General features: G+C 41.7%; 1 protein-coding gene across 3 annotated transcripts in view; it reads left to right on the top strand.

Annotated features, from left to right (window-relative positions):
* ZBTB49 (zinc finger and BTB domain containing 49) overlaps positions 1-21857 on the top strand; it is a 112393-nt gene that overhangs the window by 35883 nt on the left and 54653 nt on the right. For all 3 annotated transcript variants that reach the window (XM_029591001.1, XM_029590991.1, XM_029591010.1), the window contains 2 exons: positions 5358-6469; positions 15479-15525. In XM_029591001.1, the coding sequence (XP_029446861.1) occupies positions 5358-6469; positions 15479-15525 (1159 nt within the window). The remainder of the gene's footprint in view (positions 1-5357; positions 6470-15478; positions 15526-21857) is intronic.

The following is a 21857-nucleotide window of genomic DNA, read 5'->3' on the forward strand; positions in this document are numbered from 1 at the left end:
CCTAGTTCTGGAATTCCTAGCGGGACCCGCGTTCAGACCCCTCTAGGCCTGTCTCTCCATCTACTAACCCTTAAGATGGTGTTCTTGCTGGCCGTATGCTCGGCCCGCCGCATCTCAGAGCTACAAGCTCTGTCCTGCCGGGATCCATTCCTCAGAATCACTCCAGGGACCATCCATCTACGCACGGTCCCTTCCTTCCTACCCAAAGTGGTATCACTCTTCCACCTCAACCAAACCATATCATTACCAACGAGGAAAGGTTTGAAGAAGTCGGAAGAAGGCCGATCCCTACGCCGTCTCGACATCGGCAGACTCCTATCCAGATATCTGGAAATGTCGGAACCAGTACGAAAGACAGACCACCTGTTCGTCCTTCACAGCGGGAAGAAGCAAGGGGAAGCGGCCTCATGGGCAACCATTGCGCGTTGGCTTAAAGAAGTCATCAAGGCGGCCAAAGTAGAAGCAGGAAAACCACCACCTCTACAGGTCAAGGCCCACTCCACCAGAGCGCAGGCGGTCTCCTGGGCAGAAACTAGAATGCTGTCGCCTGCCGAGATCTGCAGAGCTAACGATATCTAATCACAAAGCATGGGGGTAACTCGATTGTCAAACTCATCAAACAAACCCGCACACAGAACAAGTTTTTTTCTTTTTGCTTTAAATGTATATTTTTTCTTTTTCTTTTTATTTCACCTCTGTGCCTCACACATACCCAACCTAATTTAAACTTAATGAATGCTATTAAAGGAATTTTTTATATGTTGTTTTAAATATTTGATGGGTGTGTGGTGATGCTTCATACAATTTCAAAAGCACCAGACCCTGGTGTCTGGCTCAATTTTTATTGTGTAATCATAAGCACCTCCATCCACCACATCGTCCTTTAATCAATTATTCAAAAACTTATTTTATGTTTTTATTATTTTCTTAAAATTTTCTCTTTATATCTTTGAAAACCTAAATTTAAAACGTTAATGTGAAACACTGAATGTAGAACAAGAGATTAGGTCGCCAATCACTCAGGATCGGAGCGTTACTTATCTTGCACTTAAAGTCCTCAAAAAGATCTTTCAGCGGCACTTGCCCCAACAAGGCCCAGTTTCGAATGTTCTTCTTCAGGGGAAGCTACTTCAACTTTGTCCCAAATGATTTGATCACATTTCATGTTCCAAATCCATGAAGAGTTCGCCTAAGCACTGCTTAGGCGGGTCCGCCATTTTTTTGAAGAGGAGAGTGGAGTGAGCAGCGCTTAGGCGAGCTCTTCATGGATTTGGAACATGAAATGTGATCAAATCGTTTGGGACAAAGTTGGAGTGGCTTCCCCTGAAGAAGAACATTCGAAACTGGGCCTTGTTGGGGCAAGTGCCGCTGAAAGATCTTTTTGAGGACTTTAAGTGCAAGATAAGTAATGCTCCGATCCTGAGTGATTGGCGACCTAATCTCTTGTTCTACATTCAGTGTTTCACATTAACGTTTTAAATTTAGGTTTTCAAAGATATAAAGAGAAAATTTTAAGAAAATAATAAAAACATAAAATAAGTTTTTGAATAATTGATTAATGGACGTGATCTGCAGAGCGGCAACGTGGTCCTCCATCCATACCTTCTCCAGATTCTACCGTCTGGATGTTCAGGCCCAGGAGGACACAGCATTCGCAAGAGCAATCCTAAGCGGACCTTGGGCAGCCTCCCATCCAATTCGGGAGTAGCTCTTATATACATCCCATTGGTCCTGAGTCCATCTGCTACACGCTAGGAAATGGAGAAATTACTTACCTGATAATTTCGTTTTCCTTAGTGTAGACAGATGGACTCAGCAGCCCACCCTCGGCTGCCGTTACACATGAGGGTTCATTGAATCAAGGTAAGCCATGTCTTCCTTTACATAGGGCACCCACCCTGCCGGGTGTTGACGCTTTCCGGTTGAGGACACTGGCGGTCTCCAGCTATAGTCAATCAACCAATTCAAGTTAATCAAAATTAATCAAAAAGCTTAACGTTGCAACAAAGTTATCAGAGTTAAACTCATTAAGTTAATCCATCAGTCAGTCACACATATATCCATAATGCTTTGCAAGGAAGAATACTGAGCTTCTGCACTTCCTGCAGGGGTATATGTACTAGGTGCTGACGTCAGATTGAAATCTGATCGGTCTCCAACTGCTAGCACAAGTACACTATACACATTGGTCCTGAGTCCATCTGTCTACACTAAGGAAAACGAACTTATCAGGTAAGCAATTTTTCCTGCTTGGTTTCTCTCTTGAGAGAGAGCCAGTGACAAAACACACTTTCAGTTTCATAACATTTATTAAGTAGCTTAAAGATTTTATAAAAGCTGACAGGCTTTGTTCATTTCATGCATGCATACAATAAATCAAGACAGCAAATAGTGAATGACAAATAGCAACTAGCGGAAACCGAAGGGAACAAGAAGATTGTGTTTCCCTTCAGGAAGTAAACGTAGCTGATTACGGAATATACTGCATCTTGAGCAATGCCGTTTACGCATTGTTTTAAATTTGTATTACCCTTTTATACACTGATAAACATAGCTCGCATAATTTTCCCTCCCTTTGCTCATCACTTACTTCAGCTGGTAACTTTCTCTTCATGCGCACCTCAGACTTCACACATTCTGCTCATGCAGGCTTTCTCTTGTTTGTTATAACTTCCTTATCTCACATTTGCCCTGCATTCCCATGCTGTTCCCAGCCTCCAGCCGTCCTGTCTCTGTGCTGGCAATAACCTTTTACTAACAAGTAAATTTGTTTCCCTTCAGGCCTTTTTATTTCAGTTACTAGTCAACATGGGGCAATTTTCTTAAAAGCAGTAATTTCACCTAATTCTTCACTTTTAATTCTCTTAGAGTGCAGGTAGTGGCTCTTGCCTGCTTAAAAGGAAAGATTGAAGGTTATTCCTTATCTTCTCATCCGGATGTACAGAGGTTTCTTCGGGGAATTAAGAATTTGCGGTCTCATGTGTGGAAAGCATGTCCTCCCTGGAACCTTAATCTTGTTCTGCGAGAATTGTGTGATGCTCCATTTGAATCAATTCAGAGAACGACCCTTAAGGATCTGACTCTCAAGGTTGTGTTCTGTGTGGTGGCCATCTGTTCCACCAGGAGGATTTCTGAATTGCAAGCCTTGTCTTGTAGGGATCCGTTTCTTCAAATATCTGATTCTGGAATTACATTGCGTACGGTTCCCTCCTTTGTCCCAAAGGTGGTCTCTGCCTTTCATGTTAATCAGACTATCGAGCTCCCAGCATTTGCAGGGTTGGATGATTCTACGCAGCATGCTCGGGAGCTTAAGCTGTTGGATGTCCGCAGGACCTTGCTTCACTATCTCAAGGTTACTAATGATTTCAGGAGGTCTGATCATCTTTTTGTTTTATGGAGCGGATCAAAGAAGGGTACCCATGCCTCCAAAGCAACTATTGCTAGATGGCTTAAGGAGGCTATTGGGCCGGTGTACATTCTTAAGGGCCGTCAAATCCCAGGGGGGGTTTCTGGGCTCATTCGATGCGGGCTCAGGCCGCTTTATGGGCAGAGGCTCAGTTGGTGCCTCCGCAAGAGATTTGCAGAGCGGCGACTTGGAAATCGCTGCATACTTTTGCAAGGCATTACTGATTGGATATGGGATTATCTGATTCCCAGTCTTTTGGTGAAGGTGTCTTGCAAGTGGGACTCTCCAGGTCCCACCCTCTCTAGGAAGCTTTGGTACATCAGAGTCTGGACTGATCCGGGTACATAGAGGGAAAAGAAAATTGGTTCTTACCTGCTAAATTTCGTTCCTGTAGTACCAACAGATCAGTCCAGAACCCACCCAGGTTGGAGGGGAGTCTTCTGCTCAGCTATAATCTTTTCAGCAAACTTCTGTTCTTTGTTGTTCATAACTTACAAATGTGTTCAAGTTTTTTGACACTTTTTTATTCAATTTATTGCACATAGTGTTTTTAGCTTGGGTACAGATTAATACTGAACTACTGCAGGTGGCACCAGGGCTTTTCAAGCAGCGTCAGCGAGGCTTTTCTGTCTCCATCTGCTGGCAGGGATGAATAAACACAGGAGTCTGGACTGATCCGTTGGTACTACAGGAACAAAAATTAGCAGGTAAGAAAAAATTTTCTTTAACAATATTTTGGCCCCCTCCTTTAAAATATCTCATTTGAAAAGCTTTGCACTCTGTTTTGGTTTTCAAACTTTGCTCAGTTTAAAGAGATTCTTATAATTTGCATTTTCTCACTTAAAACTTCATTAAATATGACTCATTTTGATTTCCCAGCATTGTTAATTTGTAAAGAGCACATTAGGTCATTGCGGCCTTGCTTTTGTTGCATGGGAACTTAGGGCTGAAAAATCCCAGGAACTAAGGTGCTTAAAATTCAGAAAAAAAACATAAAAATAAAGGAAAAGAGGTAAGTATATATAAAACTAAATTTAAAAATGAGAGAAATAAGTGGAATAAAGAAAAAAATAAGCAAAATAGCAAAATAAAACAGAAATAAGAAAAAAAATATTCCCTAGCTACTAAAAGGTTTTTTGTTTTTTTTTCACTGACCCTCTAAGTTCTCAAAGTATATTTTACCCTGGATGTATTGGCAAGCCTTGTCTAGGTTTAGGAGATGCATTGGAACATCCCTTGGTTCACATGCAAAATCCAGATTTGAAAAGTACATTAGAACCTTGGACATACAATATGTTTTTCAACTCCTGTTAGATTTGCGAACTAGGTCAGAATTCAATAAAATGTGCATAAGGTTCAGGTTTTGTCATCACTTATTTTGGCATGATTGATCTTTTATATGCACATTCAGGACCTCCTATTTCTTAAAGTGGATTTGCCATGCCCTTCAGATGAGATTTGAATGCATAAATATGGAGCTTTTTCAGGCTTTATTTTCCAAAACTTCAATGCAATTGGAATACAATTGCAGACTTTAATATGTATTAACTTTTTGGCTGGGCATCATTTTTTAGGTTGGTTTAGGCTGGGGTTTTCATTATTTTTTTTTTTTAATTATATTATACTATATGCTTATCTTGTTATGTGGGGGTGTGTTTTAGTTTTGCATAAGATATTAAATATGATTCAGAGTGCTGATGAACAATTTAAAAAATCTACGATAGTTTATTACCATTGTATTTACAAGAGATTGATGATATCATTAGTAATTGCCCTTATAATTCCTTATTATGTTGATGCTCCTAATTCCTAAGTACTACATTGTTAAGTAATATGGAAAAAAAATAAATATATATACAAACAAATGTTTTGATGCATTTTACATGACAGCCACTTTTTTGGAAAGTGGTTTTTTTTTAATCTGTGGACGTTTTTTTTTTTCTTTTTTTAGATCATTATTTCAGAATTCCACTAGCCAGAAGAATGATGTCTTTCATTTAGACATTAAAAATGTTGGTGGCATAGGCCAGATCCTGGACTTCATGTACACTTCCCACCTTGATTTGAACCAGGACAATGTGCAAGCCATGTTGGACATTGCACAGTGCCTTCAAGTGCAAAATGTCCTGACTATGTGTTGTGCTTTCCTAAAACCCAATAAAGTGGTAGATCAGCCTGGAAGCTTACTTTGCAACAGTGCATTCTCTTTGCAAGGTACATTGTTAACAGGTGCTAATACTACTGCAAGTGAGAATTATACTAATCATTTACTCCAGGACTGTGCAGCAGATGCACAGGCACATGGTCATAAAATTTTGGGAGATAAACAGTCCAGTGGACCACAAGTGGATAAGAATCAGAATGTCTCACACAATGTACATAAGCAAGCTTCAGAGACTCCTAATGATAGCTGCACAGCACCTCCCCTTGCACAGCCAAGCCACCATTATAAACTGCGGAACTTTTATAGTAAGCAGTTCTATAAACAAAATGCTTCTTCTAAACAAAATGAAATAGCAGAACAGCCTTTGTGTACTAGCATCTCTAAAGAATCCCAAATAGTGGACAGTCATTCATGGATTGTGAATAATGCAGAATGTATTTTAGAATCCTCAGATCCCCTGCCATCAAATTCTTTGGTTCCGTCTTTAAACGAACTTGCCGCCAACCAGGATTCAGAAAGTGCCTTCTTGCAGTTTCCCAAACAGATGCGCTTAAAAAAGGCAGTGCACTTAAAGAAATTAAATTTTCTGAGATTGCAGAAATCTGCAGAATTATTTCCTGAATGTAATGGGAATGGTAACCATGCAGATGGGGAGACTGAGTCTAATGCCACACCTTCACCTAACGCCATTATCAGCACTACTATCGAACAAGAAACTACTAGTCTTGCAACTTTTAAGATGCTTGATCAAACGATTGAGACAGAACTGCCTCAAAATATTTCTGACCTAGAAGAACAGTCACAAACTCTTCAGCCGCAGAGATGTTACACTTGTGACTTATGTGGAAAGGTTTTTAAGCATCCAAGCAATTTAGAACTTCATAAACGATCTCATACAGGTACAGTAGTATAATACTTTGTGGTAAAAACTACTTAAACTGCTGTTTTAATTATTTTTCTCAGTTTGAAAAGCTTCATGCAAAAATACTTGTCTTTGCAAAAATTTGTGTAGAAGACATATACTAAGATTTGATAGACTTGACCAGTTTTATGTGTAATTTTGAATTATAAGTGTTTCCATATGATGCAGAACTTGAATTACTGAGAAGCACAAATTGTGTATTTGTGCTTTCTTTGTCTTCTACTGTTCTGCTTCAGTTTTCATTTGGTTCTTGAGTTCTAGAAACTTTTGATAAGAGGCACATATTTTTGACCTATCTGCCTAAGAGCATTGACATTTGATAGATTTGTTGCTGTGACATTTAACAAGGTAATTGTTACATTTAGAAATTATTCCCTTTCAGCTGTTTGCCTGACGTATCAGAATGTATGAATAACGTGGGCAGTAATGAAACTTTCATCTATTGCTTAAAAACTATCGCGCATACAAGTAGCTATCTCTTCTAAAGTTACTTTGTTAGTCTACTTGAATATGTGGAAATAAAAGTCAGTATGGGGGAAAAAAAACCTTTTTATTGGACTAACTTGTTATATTTCTTTCGGGAGCCACACACCCTTCATTAAAGATCAAAACAAAATGAGCAGATTAAGGCAAAGGACAATGTAATCTGAATATACAAATAAATCACAGATTACATGGCACTGGTGGTATTAAGGGGAAAAGGGTGATGTGTTAGGAGACTAATAAGAATCTGACAAATAGAATTATGTATTTTACAGACTGATGTAATAATGTGTGTTAGGCTGAATGCACATTTTTATACATGTAATTTTATTCATGAGGATTTTAGGGTAATTTTCAAATGCATTTCTACATGCAAAACAAAGTTTTGCAAGCAGAAATGGGTTTTATAAAAACGCCCATCCAATGTATTGGTTAATTGCATGCATACGTTTATCCAGACTGTGCGGAGGCATTCCTGGGGGCAAGGTTGGGATGGAGTTTTCACTCTTGTGCATCTTTTTCGATGTTAACAAGTATGCGCATATGTTCACACAAGAAACTTATGTACTCCAGATAATAGGTGTAACTTATGTGGATACTTTCGGTGAGATAATTTTCAAAACAAACATACAAATGTATGCTCCATTTTGAAAATTGATGTAATTTATGTGCAAATTTGTCATATGTTATCCATAGTATTATAAAATTACTCTTCATCCACTCAAAAAATGTGTATACAACTTGAGTAAAACTGTGCACTCAAAGTAGCTCACCATCATGCAAATGCCATTTTAATGAAGACATTGGCTATTACTCCCCAGTGCAGGGAAGTGCATTAAGCCCTGAAGGTTTAACTCACGTTCTTTTAATGCTGGAAATGTAACTACTGGATGCGAGGTCACAGATGGAGTAAAGATAATTCACATTTCTGGGGCTAGTGTTTGTCTATGATGTTGTGCTCCCAGTGTGGTCCTGGACCTGGAGTTCTGAGTGTTGAGATCCTGAACTCAGTTCTCCTAGATCCAGAGTAGACCACTGCAGATCTGGGACCCCACTGGACTAACACTAGCCCCAGCCGCAGAAATGTGAATTAACTTTGTTCCACCTCTGACCCAGGAGTTTACTTTACAAGGTGTAAAAAACTCATGCTAAGCATTGAGGTAACTGGGTCTGGCACCTCATAACTAGAGACACCCCCCCCCCCCCCCCGCCCCCCTTCCCCAGGATCCCCAAGTCAGATACAAATTGTATGTAAAACTGTCTTATCGTTTTGTAGAACCTTTAGGGAAGGCAATTTGTGCTGCAGAATTGTTACCATTGTTCAGCATTTGCTGTATGTAGAACTGTATCGCTGTCTCCTCATCCTTCTCTGGATTCATATCATTTCTCCATGTACGAGACCAGGTAGAACAGCTGACAGGAGACCTGCTGTCCAGGCAGGGGGCTGTATGACAGCAGCGAGGCACTTGTTCATTTTTTAAATGCCTGGTTATTTTAATTTCCGATGTCATACTTTCTTGGTTTGTTCTAAATTTTCCATTTAGTATTCTGATTTATTTATTTATTTTATTTAACAGCTTTTAATATACCGGCATTCGTGGGGCACATCACGCCGGTTCACAATAAACTTGAGATAGGAGGAAATTACAAAAAACAGGGAGCGGGGGAGGGAGCAGGTAAGAGAAAAGCAAAAGATTTATAAGCAAGGCCCCCAAATCCAACCCTTGCCATGGAATTTGTTGGTCCATGCTGAATCGCAATGGAAGGCAGCAACTTGCCAGCACATCCACACATCCATGAACAACCCCCTTCACCAGTCAACTTCTTCCCCACAGTGATCAGTCTAGCGGGAATAGGAGGTGAGCTGTGGCTTCTCGAGACACAATTTCTACCTCTGTATGGGGCCCAACTGCGTTTTGATCAGTGGGTTACTACAGATGTGCCATTCAATTCAAAGCAGCAGTCAACCCCACACAGTAGAGGAGGAGGAAGCAGCAGCCTGAAGATCCACTATTCTCTTCCTCCTCCTGCTGGCCCAATCAGAGGGGGGGAGAAGGATAGGGAGGAAGAATTGGCAGGCTAGAGAAGGACTAAAAGGATCAGAGGATGTGTGTAAAGAGAAAAAGTGAAAGAGGACTGGGGATGGGGAGAGGAAAAGTGAGAGATATAGACTGAGGACCTGGGAAATGAATGTGTGTGTGTGTTGGGGGGGGGGGGGGGGGGGTGTTCCAGGCTGGAGTCAAGGAAGGACATCTTATTCCTCTTAGGATCTTCCCTTCTTTCCTCATCTCTGAGATTCCTGACCTCCATAATATAATTCCCTAAAGAACAACATGTACAGACAAGACCAAAATATGTCAGTGTACAAAATTATTCAATTTTATGCAAATGTGCTGCAGAATTGCCACCGAATTTCAGAAACTTTGCCACAGAATTTTCTAATTTTTGCCATTATTGATGCAGTGGTCTGGTTTGAAATGTTTTCTCACAGAGGTGTTGCCTTGCTCCTCTTTTTGGTGTGTCATCTTGTGTTTATGTAGGTTTCTTATCTTTTTTTAAATTTCTGACCTGTATTTTCTTATTAAAGAAAACCCATAAAGCTGAAGGTGGGAAAGTGGTCAGATGAGTAGAAATAGATGGAGCTATTGGTTTGTAAGTGGGTTAATGAGGGGTGTGAGGCTTAAATGGACCTAAATAAATTTAAAGGTTAAAGATCAAATGAGCATAATACAAATTTTCCTTTTCTTCCAGCTTGACCAGTCATCATGTATGGGATTTCCCCCTCCACATCTGTTGGGGATAGAGTACACACCTCTTTTATGACCTCACTTCAGGTTGTAAGAGAGGCGTGTCCCTGGCCTTAGCCAGCAGACTCTGTATCCAGCAACTACAGACCCATGAGGGCAAAAGTGCCCAGAGCCTTGGTGCGGCCACAGCCTAGTGGAGTCCTTGTTGCTCCTGGGGGCAACAAAACAGGATTAGCAGCCAGATGTCCAAACTGGATTTCTTTATTGAGCAGTAACACGAATATGTAAACAAGCCCGACTCTGGCCGAGTTTCGCCCTCTTTCAATGGGGCTACATCAGGGGCTCAACTTGTGTCGTGTTTTGATTAATAAATATCCAGGTCTTAAATAAGACTCTAAAACAGCTGATTATTAGACAGACTTTGGAAATGGAATATGGGCAGAAATGCCCCTGCCTTTCATTCACTCAACAGATACACGGGTATTCAATGTGCCGATATTATTGGATGTGCTTACGATAGCAAGCATCAGCGGCAGCACCTCTCCCGTATTCACTCGTAAAAAGCCCCTGGGGGTTATCCCACTAGCCTATAATTTTATTGTTCTTTGACCCTGTTACTTGGCTCCAAGTTATATTATACCTGTTATATGTAAAAGCAATCTTACTTGCTAGTTTGTTATACTGTAAACCGAAGTGATGTGTAATTGTCTACATGAATTTCGGTATATAAAAATAAATAAATAGTCTTAGGGGTTTGTGGAATCTCCTGAGAATAGAACCTGGCAGTCCTTAGGGAAAAAAAAACCCAGGGCCTGCAGGACTGCTCTTTCTTTGTCCTGCTCCTCTCACTCCCCTCTTTCTGCCTGGTGAAGGCAAAAAATATTCCTAAGGCAAGGAAGAGCAGAAGCGGGAGTAAGCCATGTCTGCTTTAGCAACCGGCAATAGCTCCCCGGAGGTGGTGAGTAGCGACTAGGCCATTTTTTGTTTGGGGGAGGAAAACTCAATATCAGTGCCTACTGTTTTAGCAGCCCAGATAAGCTTTTAATGTCCACCATGACAGTAGTGCTGATGCTGTGACTCTGCTGAGGGAGGGCAGCAGTAGAACATGCTTGTTCACCTTGGGGGAAGGGAAGATTAACTCATCGTTGCTGCATCTTTTTTTTTTTTTGTTTTGGTTTGGGACATTACAGTCATGTAAAGAGGTAGCAAATGCACCATTTGTAGGGCCAAGTAGGTCCCCAACATTGTGGGCTCTTTCTGCCTGGTTTGTGAAAGAGAACTGAGCAGGGAATCTCAGGGTGAAGACAGTAACTCAATACTTCAACCAAGGGATGAGCAGTTGAGAGCAGATACATTGATTGAACCAAGGCAGTAACAGCAGGTTCAAAGCAGTCCCGTACAATTAGGGGGAAGTGAATCCTCTTCCTCCCTTTTGCAGGCTTGAGAGTAGGCAGCCCCAGTATGGGATTGGGGGGAGGTTTGCCCCCTAAGGACCTTGGGAGTCATAAGGATCCCTGGCAGGGAACTTTTCTTCAGATTTCTTTTTGACTATTCATAAAGCCTATTTGGCCATGCACGGACCTATAAAATCTGTCACTCCTGATTCCCTAAGGGATAAACTTTGCCCCCCAGGGACAGCAGCCAAGAGACCAAGGGAAAATTCAGATCCTGCCCCTAAATGGTATTCAAGCTCCTATGCCTCTAAGGGAGCATTAATGTCTGGGGGAGGTTCACCTCTGGGCTCACCAGAGGATTCTCAGGAGGGGAAGGAGTGTTCTCTTCAGTGGAAGATGGCTCCAACTTAGTATGCCTATTCCACAAAGAGGAGCTGACACCTGTAATTTCCAATGTGGTGACCACTTTGGGGATGTCCACATTATTTTGTATTACTATTAGTAAGCCGTCCCTTTTCTCCTCGTATATGCCTTACCTGTATCATTTTATAATTTGTTGTTCCATACTGTACCCTCCCTCTGTTACGTTCCAATCACCTCGTATCTGCATTATCTTGTTTTTTACTTTATTATGTTTGTATTGTATACCTTGTATTATACTTTATTATCTTGTTACACTGCACCCTCCAACTTGTATTTACATCTTCTCATACTGTCTTGTACTTCCCCTGTCCAGTACTTTTTCCTCATATATTAAGACACTTTTTCTAGTTACTCAAGGATTAAGACACTTTTTCTAGTTACTCAAGGAATACAGCCTGCCGTATACCCTGGCTTTCCCTGTTCTCCCCTCCCCTGTTCTATGTAATTTTCTTGTTAAGTTCTTTGTAAACCGATATGATGTTCCCACGAATACCAGTATAAAAAAACTGTTAAAATAAATGTCAGTTACAACCACTGAGGACCCAGCTGAAGGGGGACCCTATCCTCCAGGGCATTAGGAAGCCACTGCAGGCTTTCCCCTTGCACAGCACCTTCAGGCATACGGTCCATACTAAATGGAATTCCCCACGGGGGAGGGGGCTAAAAGGAGTGAGAGTGTTAAGTAAGATCTACCCCCTGCCGTTGGAGAAGAACAGCCTTTTCAAAATTCACTGAGTCGATGCTTTGATCTCAGCAGTTATATCCAAGACCACCATTCCTGTTGAAGGGGGTTCAGTACTGAAGGACCCCCAAGACAGGAAAATAGAGGTAACCCTTAAACGGGCATGTATGCTAAATGCAATGGCAATGCAAGCCTCTGTTTGAGAGGCTATGTCGGCCGAGCTGCATTTTGTTGAGTCCAACAGCTCCCAGATACCCCAGAATCATCCTGTTTGGAGTCTGCTATAGCATTCCTGGCTGATGATATATATGATCTGGTAAGAATGTCCTCCAGGGCTTTAGCCTCGGGAGTAGTGGCTAGGAAACTTTTTATGGTTGCACAATTGGGCAGCAGACTTGGCATCAAAATGTAAACTGCTTTTCAAGGCAAGTCTCCTCTTTGGAGAAGATCTAGAAAAGCTAGTGAAGGATCTGGGGGACTCAAAACCCAAGATGCTTCTTAAAGATAAAAAGCATGCAGGGACACAGAGTCTTCAATCCCACTACTTTCAAGACTGGTGCATGTATAAGCTCATGAAGCAGTCCCCTTAAAATTCATGAAGTAAGAGCCAGTCCTTTTGTGGGAAGAGGAGCAAAGGCAGAGCTGCCTGCAGCTGCAGGTGGCAGCTATTCAACCCAATGACTTATTTATTTATTTATATATATACCGACATTCGATCTGAGATAGCACATCGGTTTACATTCAGGTACTTCTCAGCAGATCCTCCTAAGATCGTCCCAGGAAGGGACTATCTCAGACCAGTAGGTCTTGGACATCGAGCGAAGGGGTAATGACACTGAATGCACAAAACCTGTCCTAGATGTCTTTTTGGTCTCCCCTTTATCACCTTTCTTTTGAGAGGGAAGCACAAGGGGACACTAACAAAATTATAGAACCTGCAAGAAATTGTTCCAGTTCCCACACAAGAGAGGGGTCATGGTACGTACTCATATGTTTTGTGGTTCCAAAAAAAAAAAAATCCTTCCACACAGTGCTGGACCTAAAAGGTGTCAACAGATAACTGTGTGTGCCCCATTTCCAGATAGAGATGCTGCGGTTGGTGTTAACATCAGTAGGGCCAGGAGAGTACCTAGCATCCATGAATCTAGTGGAAATTTACTTCCATATCCTCACCCAGGTTTTATGTATTTATGTATTCAGTTTCAAGGGTTGCCCTTTGGCCTAGCAAAGCCCCCAGGACCTTCATCAAGGTCATGGAAGTAATAGCAGCAACACTTTGTGTGCAGGACATTATGGTGTATGCAGGATATTATGGTGCCCTTGTTATCTAGAAGACAGGCTTATAAGAGCCAAGTTTGGCCCAGGAGAGCCAGCTGGCCTGTAAAACAGTTCTCCATCTCCTTCAGCAGTTAGACTAGATAGTAAATTTCCCAAAGAGCAGATTAAATCTGTCACAGTCACTGGAATTCCTAGGAGCCCACTTTGATATAAGACAGAGGCAGGTGTTTTTGTCAGCAGCTTGCATGTCCAAATAGACCAGATGCTAGTGTTTCAGGCTCAGGCTGCATCCAGATCATGGGACTACTTCTATCTTCTAGGCCCTATGGCATCAATGCTGGACCTGGTCCCATGGGCAAGAGCCCAAATGTGGCCCCTCCATTAGGCTCTGCTGTCACACTATCCACCTGTCTCTTAGGACTACCAGCACCAACTATGGATCCCCTCCAAGGGTAAGATGCAGCCTGAACTTGTGGGCTCAACCCTTATGCCCTTCTGAAGATTTGATCCTAGAAACCTGTAACTATGTGGTGGTCCAACGGATACTGGTCTGAAGGGGTGGGGTGTGGAATTCCAGCTGGTGGAAAGGCACTGGTCAGAAGTGGAGGCATCTTATTGAATAAATGGGTTAGTAAATAGCAATCAGGCTGGCTCTGCAACACTTCCTCCTACTAGTAAGAGAGAAGGCAGTTAGGATTCTCTCAGACAATGCCACAGCAGTGGCAAATGTCAACAGGCAAGGGGGCACTCGCAGCTCCTCAGTGGGGCAAGAAACGATCTGGCTGCGCGAATGGGCAAAAGAATATCTTCTCCACCTCTCACCAGCCTATATAGCAGGAAAGAAAAACTTGCAAGCCAATTATCTCAGCAGGAACTGATTAGGCCTGGGAGAGTGGGTACTATGTCCAAAAGCTTTTCAGTTAGTGGGGTCCTTCACACGTGGACTTAATGACAACACATGTGAATACGAAAGCCGACAATTTTAATGTGGATACAGGGGCATAGATGCACTCTTGTACCCTTGGCCTAGGATCTTCTTAGGCCAAGAGTACAAGAGTGTATGTCTTCCTACCATGGCCACTTATAGGCCAGACAATAAAGAAAGTGGAGAACAATCCATTCCTGGTCATCCTAGTGGACCCAGATTGATTGAGAAGGCCCTTCTACACGGATCTGGTAAGGTTCCTGGATGGAGCCTCATTGACTTTGCCCGAAGAGCGGAGTCTTCTATGGCAAGGTCCGGAGCCAATGGAAGACCCATCTCCATTCTCTCTTGTGGCTAGGTGCTTGAAAAGACATTGCTTATGCAAGAGAGGTTATGCTGTCTCAGGAGTTTTTGACTATATTAAAGCCATGGAAGTTTTCCACTTCTCTGACCTATCTCGGAGTTTGGAGAGTTTTTGAGAATTACTGCTCCAAGCAGGACCTTTTTCACTGGAAAGCATATATCCCACAGAAACTAGATTCTTTTGAGCTGGTCTGGACAAAGGATTGGCACTTGCTTCCTTGAAGGTCCAGATAGCAACCATTATGTGCTGTAGGGGTCAAATTAAAGGTACCCCAGTAGCTATGCATTTAGATAGAGGGCATTTTCTGAGAGGAGGCCTTTTACACATGTGTGTCTTTTTGTGTCCAGATTTTAAATTTGTCCCTTGGTATCTTGATTGAAACCTATCAAAACAAAAAAAATGAAAAATTAAGAGAGAGGGAGGGGAGTTTTGTGTATGTCCTGGCATATGAATGAGGTTCATTCGTGTCAGAGTATGTGCAGAACAAACTCATCTGGGGAAAGTAACCTAGGAGACATTCTTCAAAATTCATGCCATGAATCAAAATCCTTGCAGAGAAGTACTAAATTATTCATACCAAAAGCAACACCTGTTCTACTTGTGCCACTAAGATAAATATGGGGCAGTATTTAAGTAACACTTGAATTGTTCAAATATGCGCGTGTCACATTTTGCCTTCTTTTCTGGTAGGTGAGAAACCTTTTGAATGTAGCATTTGTGGAAAGCATTTCTCCCAGGTAAGAAACTTTTTTTTCAGATTTCAAGAACATTACTTAATTTTGGTGTATGAAAATATGTATTAATTCATTGCCAGAGGATGTGGTTACAGCAGTTAGTGTAACTGGATTAAAAAAAGGTTTGGATAAGTTCCTAGAGGAAAAATCCATAAACTGTTATTAATTAATAAGCAATAGTAGCTTGAGATTTATTAAATGTTTGGGTACTTGTGACTTGGATTGGCTACTGTTGGAAACAGGATACTGGCCTTGATGGATCCTTGGTCTGACCCAGTATGGCATGTCTTATGTTCTTATGTAAACCTTGTCAATAAGCAGTGCTAAATTAGCCATGACATGATCCAGCTGCACCGAACGGACTTGTCTATCCTAGCGAGTGGAGCTTTTAGCTGTACTGAGCATGTGGGGGAATTCCCACGCAGATGTTGCCTTGAGAGCCTCTTCAGTCCCTTTTTTTTCTTAGGCTCAATACATACTCGATCTCTGTATAATTTTTTCTTAATCCTTGCTTTTTATGTTTATTTCTTTTCTAAGTTGCCTCACTACTTCAGCAGCAGCCCAACCCGGTAGAAATAAGAAACATACAGTGAGATACTGGCAAATGATTTTGTAGATATATAGGTATAGATATGAATATATAAATATTTAAATCTACTAGATAAATGAGGCTTGACCGCCATGCCGCAAATGCGCAGTAGGGAGCAGCTCTACTGCGCATGTGCGGCACAAAGAACTCTGCCCGATGTGCCGTAAGAGAGCGTGTCGGTCTGAGCAGCGGACACGGCGTTTTGCGGCAGTGGCGTCGGTATGTCAGCATCGGTCGGGCCAGCAACAGAGAGCGGCGGATGCGGCGTGGAGGAGCAGCAGCGGTGAAAGCTGAGCGACAGGCGAGCAAGCAACGAGCGCGGTGGTCAGGCGCTCCAAGAAAAAGCTCCTCAGACATGTTAACAGCCTGAGCCTGGCCCTGCGTTGCCAGGGAAGGGGGGAGGGAGTAGGAAGTAGGGACAGCGACGGAGGGACAGGCTCAGGCTGTTAACATGCTGCAGTTCCGTCAGCGAATGCCTCCTCCTTTAGCCTGGTCCCTCCCAGCAGGCCCTGTAGAAGAGAAAAAGAGGGAGGGGAGGAAGGCTGAGGGAGAGGGAAGGGGTTGTGGATGAGGTGATAGTGGAAGGAAAGGGAAGATGAGGGGATGGAAGGAAAAGGGATGAGTGAGTAAGTGGGAAGGGTAAGACATGCAGAAGAGAAAAAGAGGGAGTGGGAAGGGGTGTGGATGAGCTGGAGGGGATGAGAGTGAGGGATGGGATTGAGAGGGTGGGGAGTGACTGAAGGAAGGGAAGGGGAGGGAGTGGGATGGAGAATGAGGGGGAGGTGAGAGTGAGGGGAGGGAGTGGGGATGGAGGATGAGGGGGAGGGGGAGGTGAGAGTGAGGGAAGGGAGAATGAGGGGGGAGGTCAGAGTGAGGGAAGGGAGTTTGGGGGAGGGGGGAGGGTGAGTGACTGAGGTGAATGAGCGAGGGGAAGGGGGAGTGAGGGAAAAGAAGTGTAGATGGGTGCAGTGTCCGAAAGTGGACCGAAAATTATTTTTAATGTAGCCCGTTGTTATGGGCTTAACGGCTAGTATAGATATATTTTGAAAAAGATAGTGGTTGTAAGCATGCAATGTATGCAACAATAATATACTAGTAAGTCATTGTGCTTATATGGGACCACTTATGAGAATGGACCAGAGAGAGAGTAGTATTTACGAAGAGATGTCTTCAGTGATAGTGCAGATGAGCATTCATGTGAGTGATCAGGTGAGTTCCAGTCCCCTTCGGTCAGGTACAGGAACTCCAGGGGTCCCCACTGAGAGTAGGGCATCTGCTGTTCCAGGTTTGAGAACTTGGCGCTGGAGTTCAGATATGTTTGGGTCTCTCTCTTTTTTGTTGTTTTGTTTTATGCTTCCTAGCCTTATGCAGACACAGTCCTGTTTTCTTTGTTTTTTCAACTACCACACCAATCAGGAAATAAAGGGGTCCTGCTGCTACATGTTAAAAGTCACATGCACATCTTTGCTTCATTTCTTTCTAACTACTAATACATATATTGTGACAACAATCCAATTCAATAATCTTTATTAGTGTAAGTTCCATATAAAACATCCAACATTAATCCATAATACCCCACACAATAGATATTAACATTTTATAAAACATCACTTAATTTTCATACATCATCATCCAACATACATCACACATACATTCCACATTCAACCTCATAAAAACCATTTGAATTCCAACCATTCAAATTTAAACATTAAATATAAACTTTTTGATCAACACATCCTCAAGTGTAGATACATTTCATTTTTCAAGCAGAAAGAGTTATATTGCACATTAAATCTTGCGTTACAAGAACGTCAATCCTCTTAGGCTCCTTTTATTCTCTCAACATGTTTCGCTTTCCTTCAGGCTTCATTTCTTTCTAAGGCAGAATATGGTTCCTTATTTCTGAATTATAGTATCTCCTAAAATTTAAGCAAAGCATTTTCCTCTTAAATATTTCAAAGTAATATTTAAGAACAGTTTCTGTAATTTATCTATAATATTTCAAGGCAATTGATTATCTCTGATCTACAGAGTCTTTTCTGACCTATCTGGGAAAATACAGATAAGTATGGGGAAAATAAGTGTGGGAGCTTGCTGGGCAAACTAGATGGGCCGTTTGGTCTTTTTCTGCCGTCATTTCTATGTATCTATATATATGTATCTGTATGTGGACAAATCAGTTCCTCATTCTTTTAACTTGAAATGCTCCTTCACTGAAGTAAAGCAGTAACTATACTATTTCTCTGTATATAGGCAAGCATTTTCTTATATAGATACGTATGTGTATAGTATTGAGAAATATTGACTTTTAGCGATTAACAGATTGAGGGTATTCAATTATTATGTTTCCTTGAAAGAACACAGTATCTCGAGTAGGCTATCATACTGCATTTCTGCTATGATTCTATTTTCATTTTTGCTCCTTTATTATTTGAACCTTACAAGCCCATGTGAGTGCCCATGCTGTTGGATGATGAAAATGTTGGTTGCTAACCTAAGTTCAACTTCCTTAAAGATTTGCAAGACATGAAGTTCAGTCTGTACATTTGCCAAATGCTATTGCCTTGATGCTGCATCTCATCAAGATTTAAGGATTGATTTATCAGTGCTTTAGTGTCTTTTTCTCAGCATAGGGGTACATTTTTAGTAGGGTCCTAAGTGGAATTCTGTGTGCCCCGCTTTTTAGCTCACACATGAACCAGTTTTCAAACACAAGGGGGTGGATTTTAAAAGGGTTACACGCATAAGTTACGCACATAACCTTTTAAAAAAAAAACAAAAAAACCCTGCGCACGCCGAGCCTATTTTGCATAGGCTCGGCGGCGCACACAAGTCCCGGGGCTTTGGTAGGGGGGCGTGTCGGGGGGCGGAGCGAAGTTCGGGGCGTTCTGGTGGGTGTGGGCCGGCCTGGAGGGACGTTCTGGGGGCGTGGCAGAGGCCTCCAGACCAGCCCCCGGGTCAGGTGATGGCGCGCCGGCGGGCCACAGGCGCACGTGAGTTACGCCTGCCTCAAACACATGTCACATGGTAGGAGCAATGGACAGCCGGGGCCATCCATTGCTCCTACTATGTGAAAGGGGCCGGCCAATGGCACCGATAGCCCCTGTCACATGGTAAGGCCATCGGCGCCATTTTGATTAGTGGCAGCCGATGGCCCGAGAGCGGGAGATCGCTCCCAGGACCCCCTGCTGGACCAGTTTTTGGGGGGGTCGGGAGGGTGGGGGATTCTAAATAATTAGATTTAAAGGGTCAGGATGGGTTTGGGGTTTGTTTTTGTTTCTGTGTGCCCTTTCTTTCTTCCCCCTCCCCCCAAAACGATAAGAAAACCACACGAAAATTTCATGGGCTTTTCCTATCGCTTTCAGGGACCTCCTGATACTTGACGGATTAGAAAATATCATACAATATTTTCATCCGTCAGAAAAACAATTCACATCCCTAGCTAAGAGTCCTGCATGCAGGTCCCAAGCATTGTTTCTTTAGGCCTAGTGCAGACTTGTAAGTAAGATGCACTGGGCCCACACACATACCATCCTACATACATAAAATCTCATGAATCATGAAAGAACATTTTATTTTCTTTTTTTTTTTGTTCTAAAGGTAATTTCTACATTGACTTTTTTATGACTTTTGATTGCTGGTCCTAATGATATTATCTAGTTGATTTGTTTCTTTTTTTGTTCTAATAGACTAACATGACTGCAAATACAGTATATTATAAATTTTTAACGCTTTATTTTTCTGACCTTTTTTCATTGTAAAATCATAAATTATCTCGCCAAAATAGATTTTCTTTAACTTCACATTCAATAGAAATATAAGGTGGCTTAACAATTCTTGGTCTATAGAAGAATGCCTGCAGTGTAAGTGCTAGCTTGCTGAAATTTTTTCAGCCTTTGCTACAGTCACTTGCAGTTTACCAAAAAATCCATAGGTCTAAAAACACTTCCCTGAAAATTAATTGCAATTGTTTTTTGTAAAGCTCATGAAGAGAGCAATTTTCAAAACTATGTGGGTAATTGCAAAGTGTATCATTGGAATTTGCACCATTTCTCAAAGGGAAAATATGTACATACTTTTCCTTTAAAAAAAAACAAAAAACTTCCTCCAGAAAAAGTACCCACCCAGATTTGCACCTGCTCTTTCTGCAGAGATTTTTCCCAGCAAAATAATGTTTAATTTTGAAAATGCAAAACTAAATATGATGTTGCCTCCCCGACATTAACCCCACCTCTAAGCTCATCTGCTTTTCTTTGCTGGTAAAAAGTACAAATATTGTTGATCCCCACACGTATTTTTGTGTGCATAAAGAATGACAGGATGTGTTATTTTCAGACACTTTATTTACCCAATTTTGCAGTTCTATGGCTATTTGCAAGCGAGACATTTTATAGCTTGCATTCAGAAAGCGGAATGTTGCAGAATCATGGTGGAGAATTTAGATTTATATATAAAGGGTACCCTTACAATATTTAACAAGATTGTTTGATGGCATAAACTCTTACAAGACAATGTAGAGGTGACATATTATGAAGATTGACTACCAAATGGGTCTGGGGACTTGGGAATTCACCTGATGGAAGACGATGATTTAAGTGGTTACTTTTCTTCTCTTTATCAATTGACATCTGGTGTATGCAGAAGAGAAATGTATTTTAAATTACTCCACAGGACTTTTCTTGACAAAGTCAGAGGATTTAAACATGGTTTATTTGATACAAATATATGCTCTAGGTGTCAACCGGATACTAGCACTTATTTGTATATGTTTGTATGCTGTAGGAAAAAGAGGTCATTTTGGCAGGAAATTCAGCATAGACTGGTGAAGACGTTAGAAAACCAATGGACTTTACTGTTCCATTGATTATACTGGAACTGAACACAGAAGATGCTTATAGTGCCCTGGAACACCACTTTCTATATCTGGTGATATTGTTAGGTAAGAAGGCTATATTGACGTTATGGACTCAGGAATCCTCTCCTAGCCTTCCAGTATGGAGAAATTAATGGTAAATTACTTTTATAATTATTTATATTTAAAGTGTGGAAACTCTGCAGATGTGGACCATATTTTGCAGTACCTTACTACAGAAACTCAGACTTCCAGTGCAGTATTTGTGGCACTGTGACTTGACTTGTATTAAGTGTTGTGTGAGTGGTTGGTCTTAAGGGGGGTGTGAGCAAGCACTGATCAGTGCATATGTTTCTTTATGAGGTACGTGTGGGAATGTCTGCTGAGAGGGGTTTAGGGTTACAATGTATAAAAGATAAGAGACATATACATTTGATGTTTATTGTATAATTATTGTGTTACTTGGTTTGTTCTTGATGTTGTACATTGCATGTTCAGTCTCTTGAATAAAGTTTAAAAAGAAACCAAGTGGGCCAACAGTTGGTTGGAAACCAGAGCTATAAGGAAGGAACTTCTTCAGTTTGCTCTCATTCTTTAGGGTCAGGCAGTCAGAATCTTGTCAGTCAGTGCTTTGACGGTGGCATTCATGTTTCTGGAGGGGGGAGGTGTTGGCATGTGGCAGAAGAAGTAGATCTATTGCTAGACTGGATGAAGAAGCAAATAAAGGGCTCTCCACTGCTTGTATAGTAGGAATAGAGAGTGTACAAGCAGACATCCTCAATGGCAACTAGTTAGACCGCAGAGAATAGTGTGTCCTGAGAGGCGTTCTCCCATGATGTGTCCAAATGGGGAGAACAAGTAGTGGCATTGATGGCAGTCAGCAGCAACACATAG

Source organism: Rhinatrema bivittatum, chromosome 1 (genome assembly GCF_901001135.1).
Source record: "Rhinatrema bivittatum chromosome 1, aRhiBiv1.1, whole genome shotgun sequence".
NCBI classification, from domain to species: Eukaryota; Metazoa; Chordata; class Amphibia; order Gymnophiona; family Rhinatrematidae; genus Rhinatrema; species Rhinatrema bivittatum.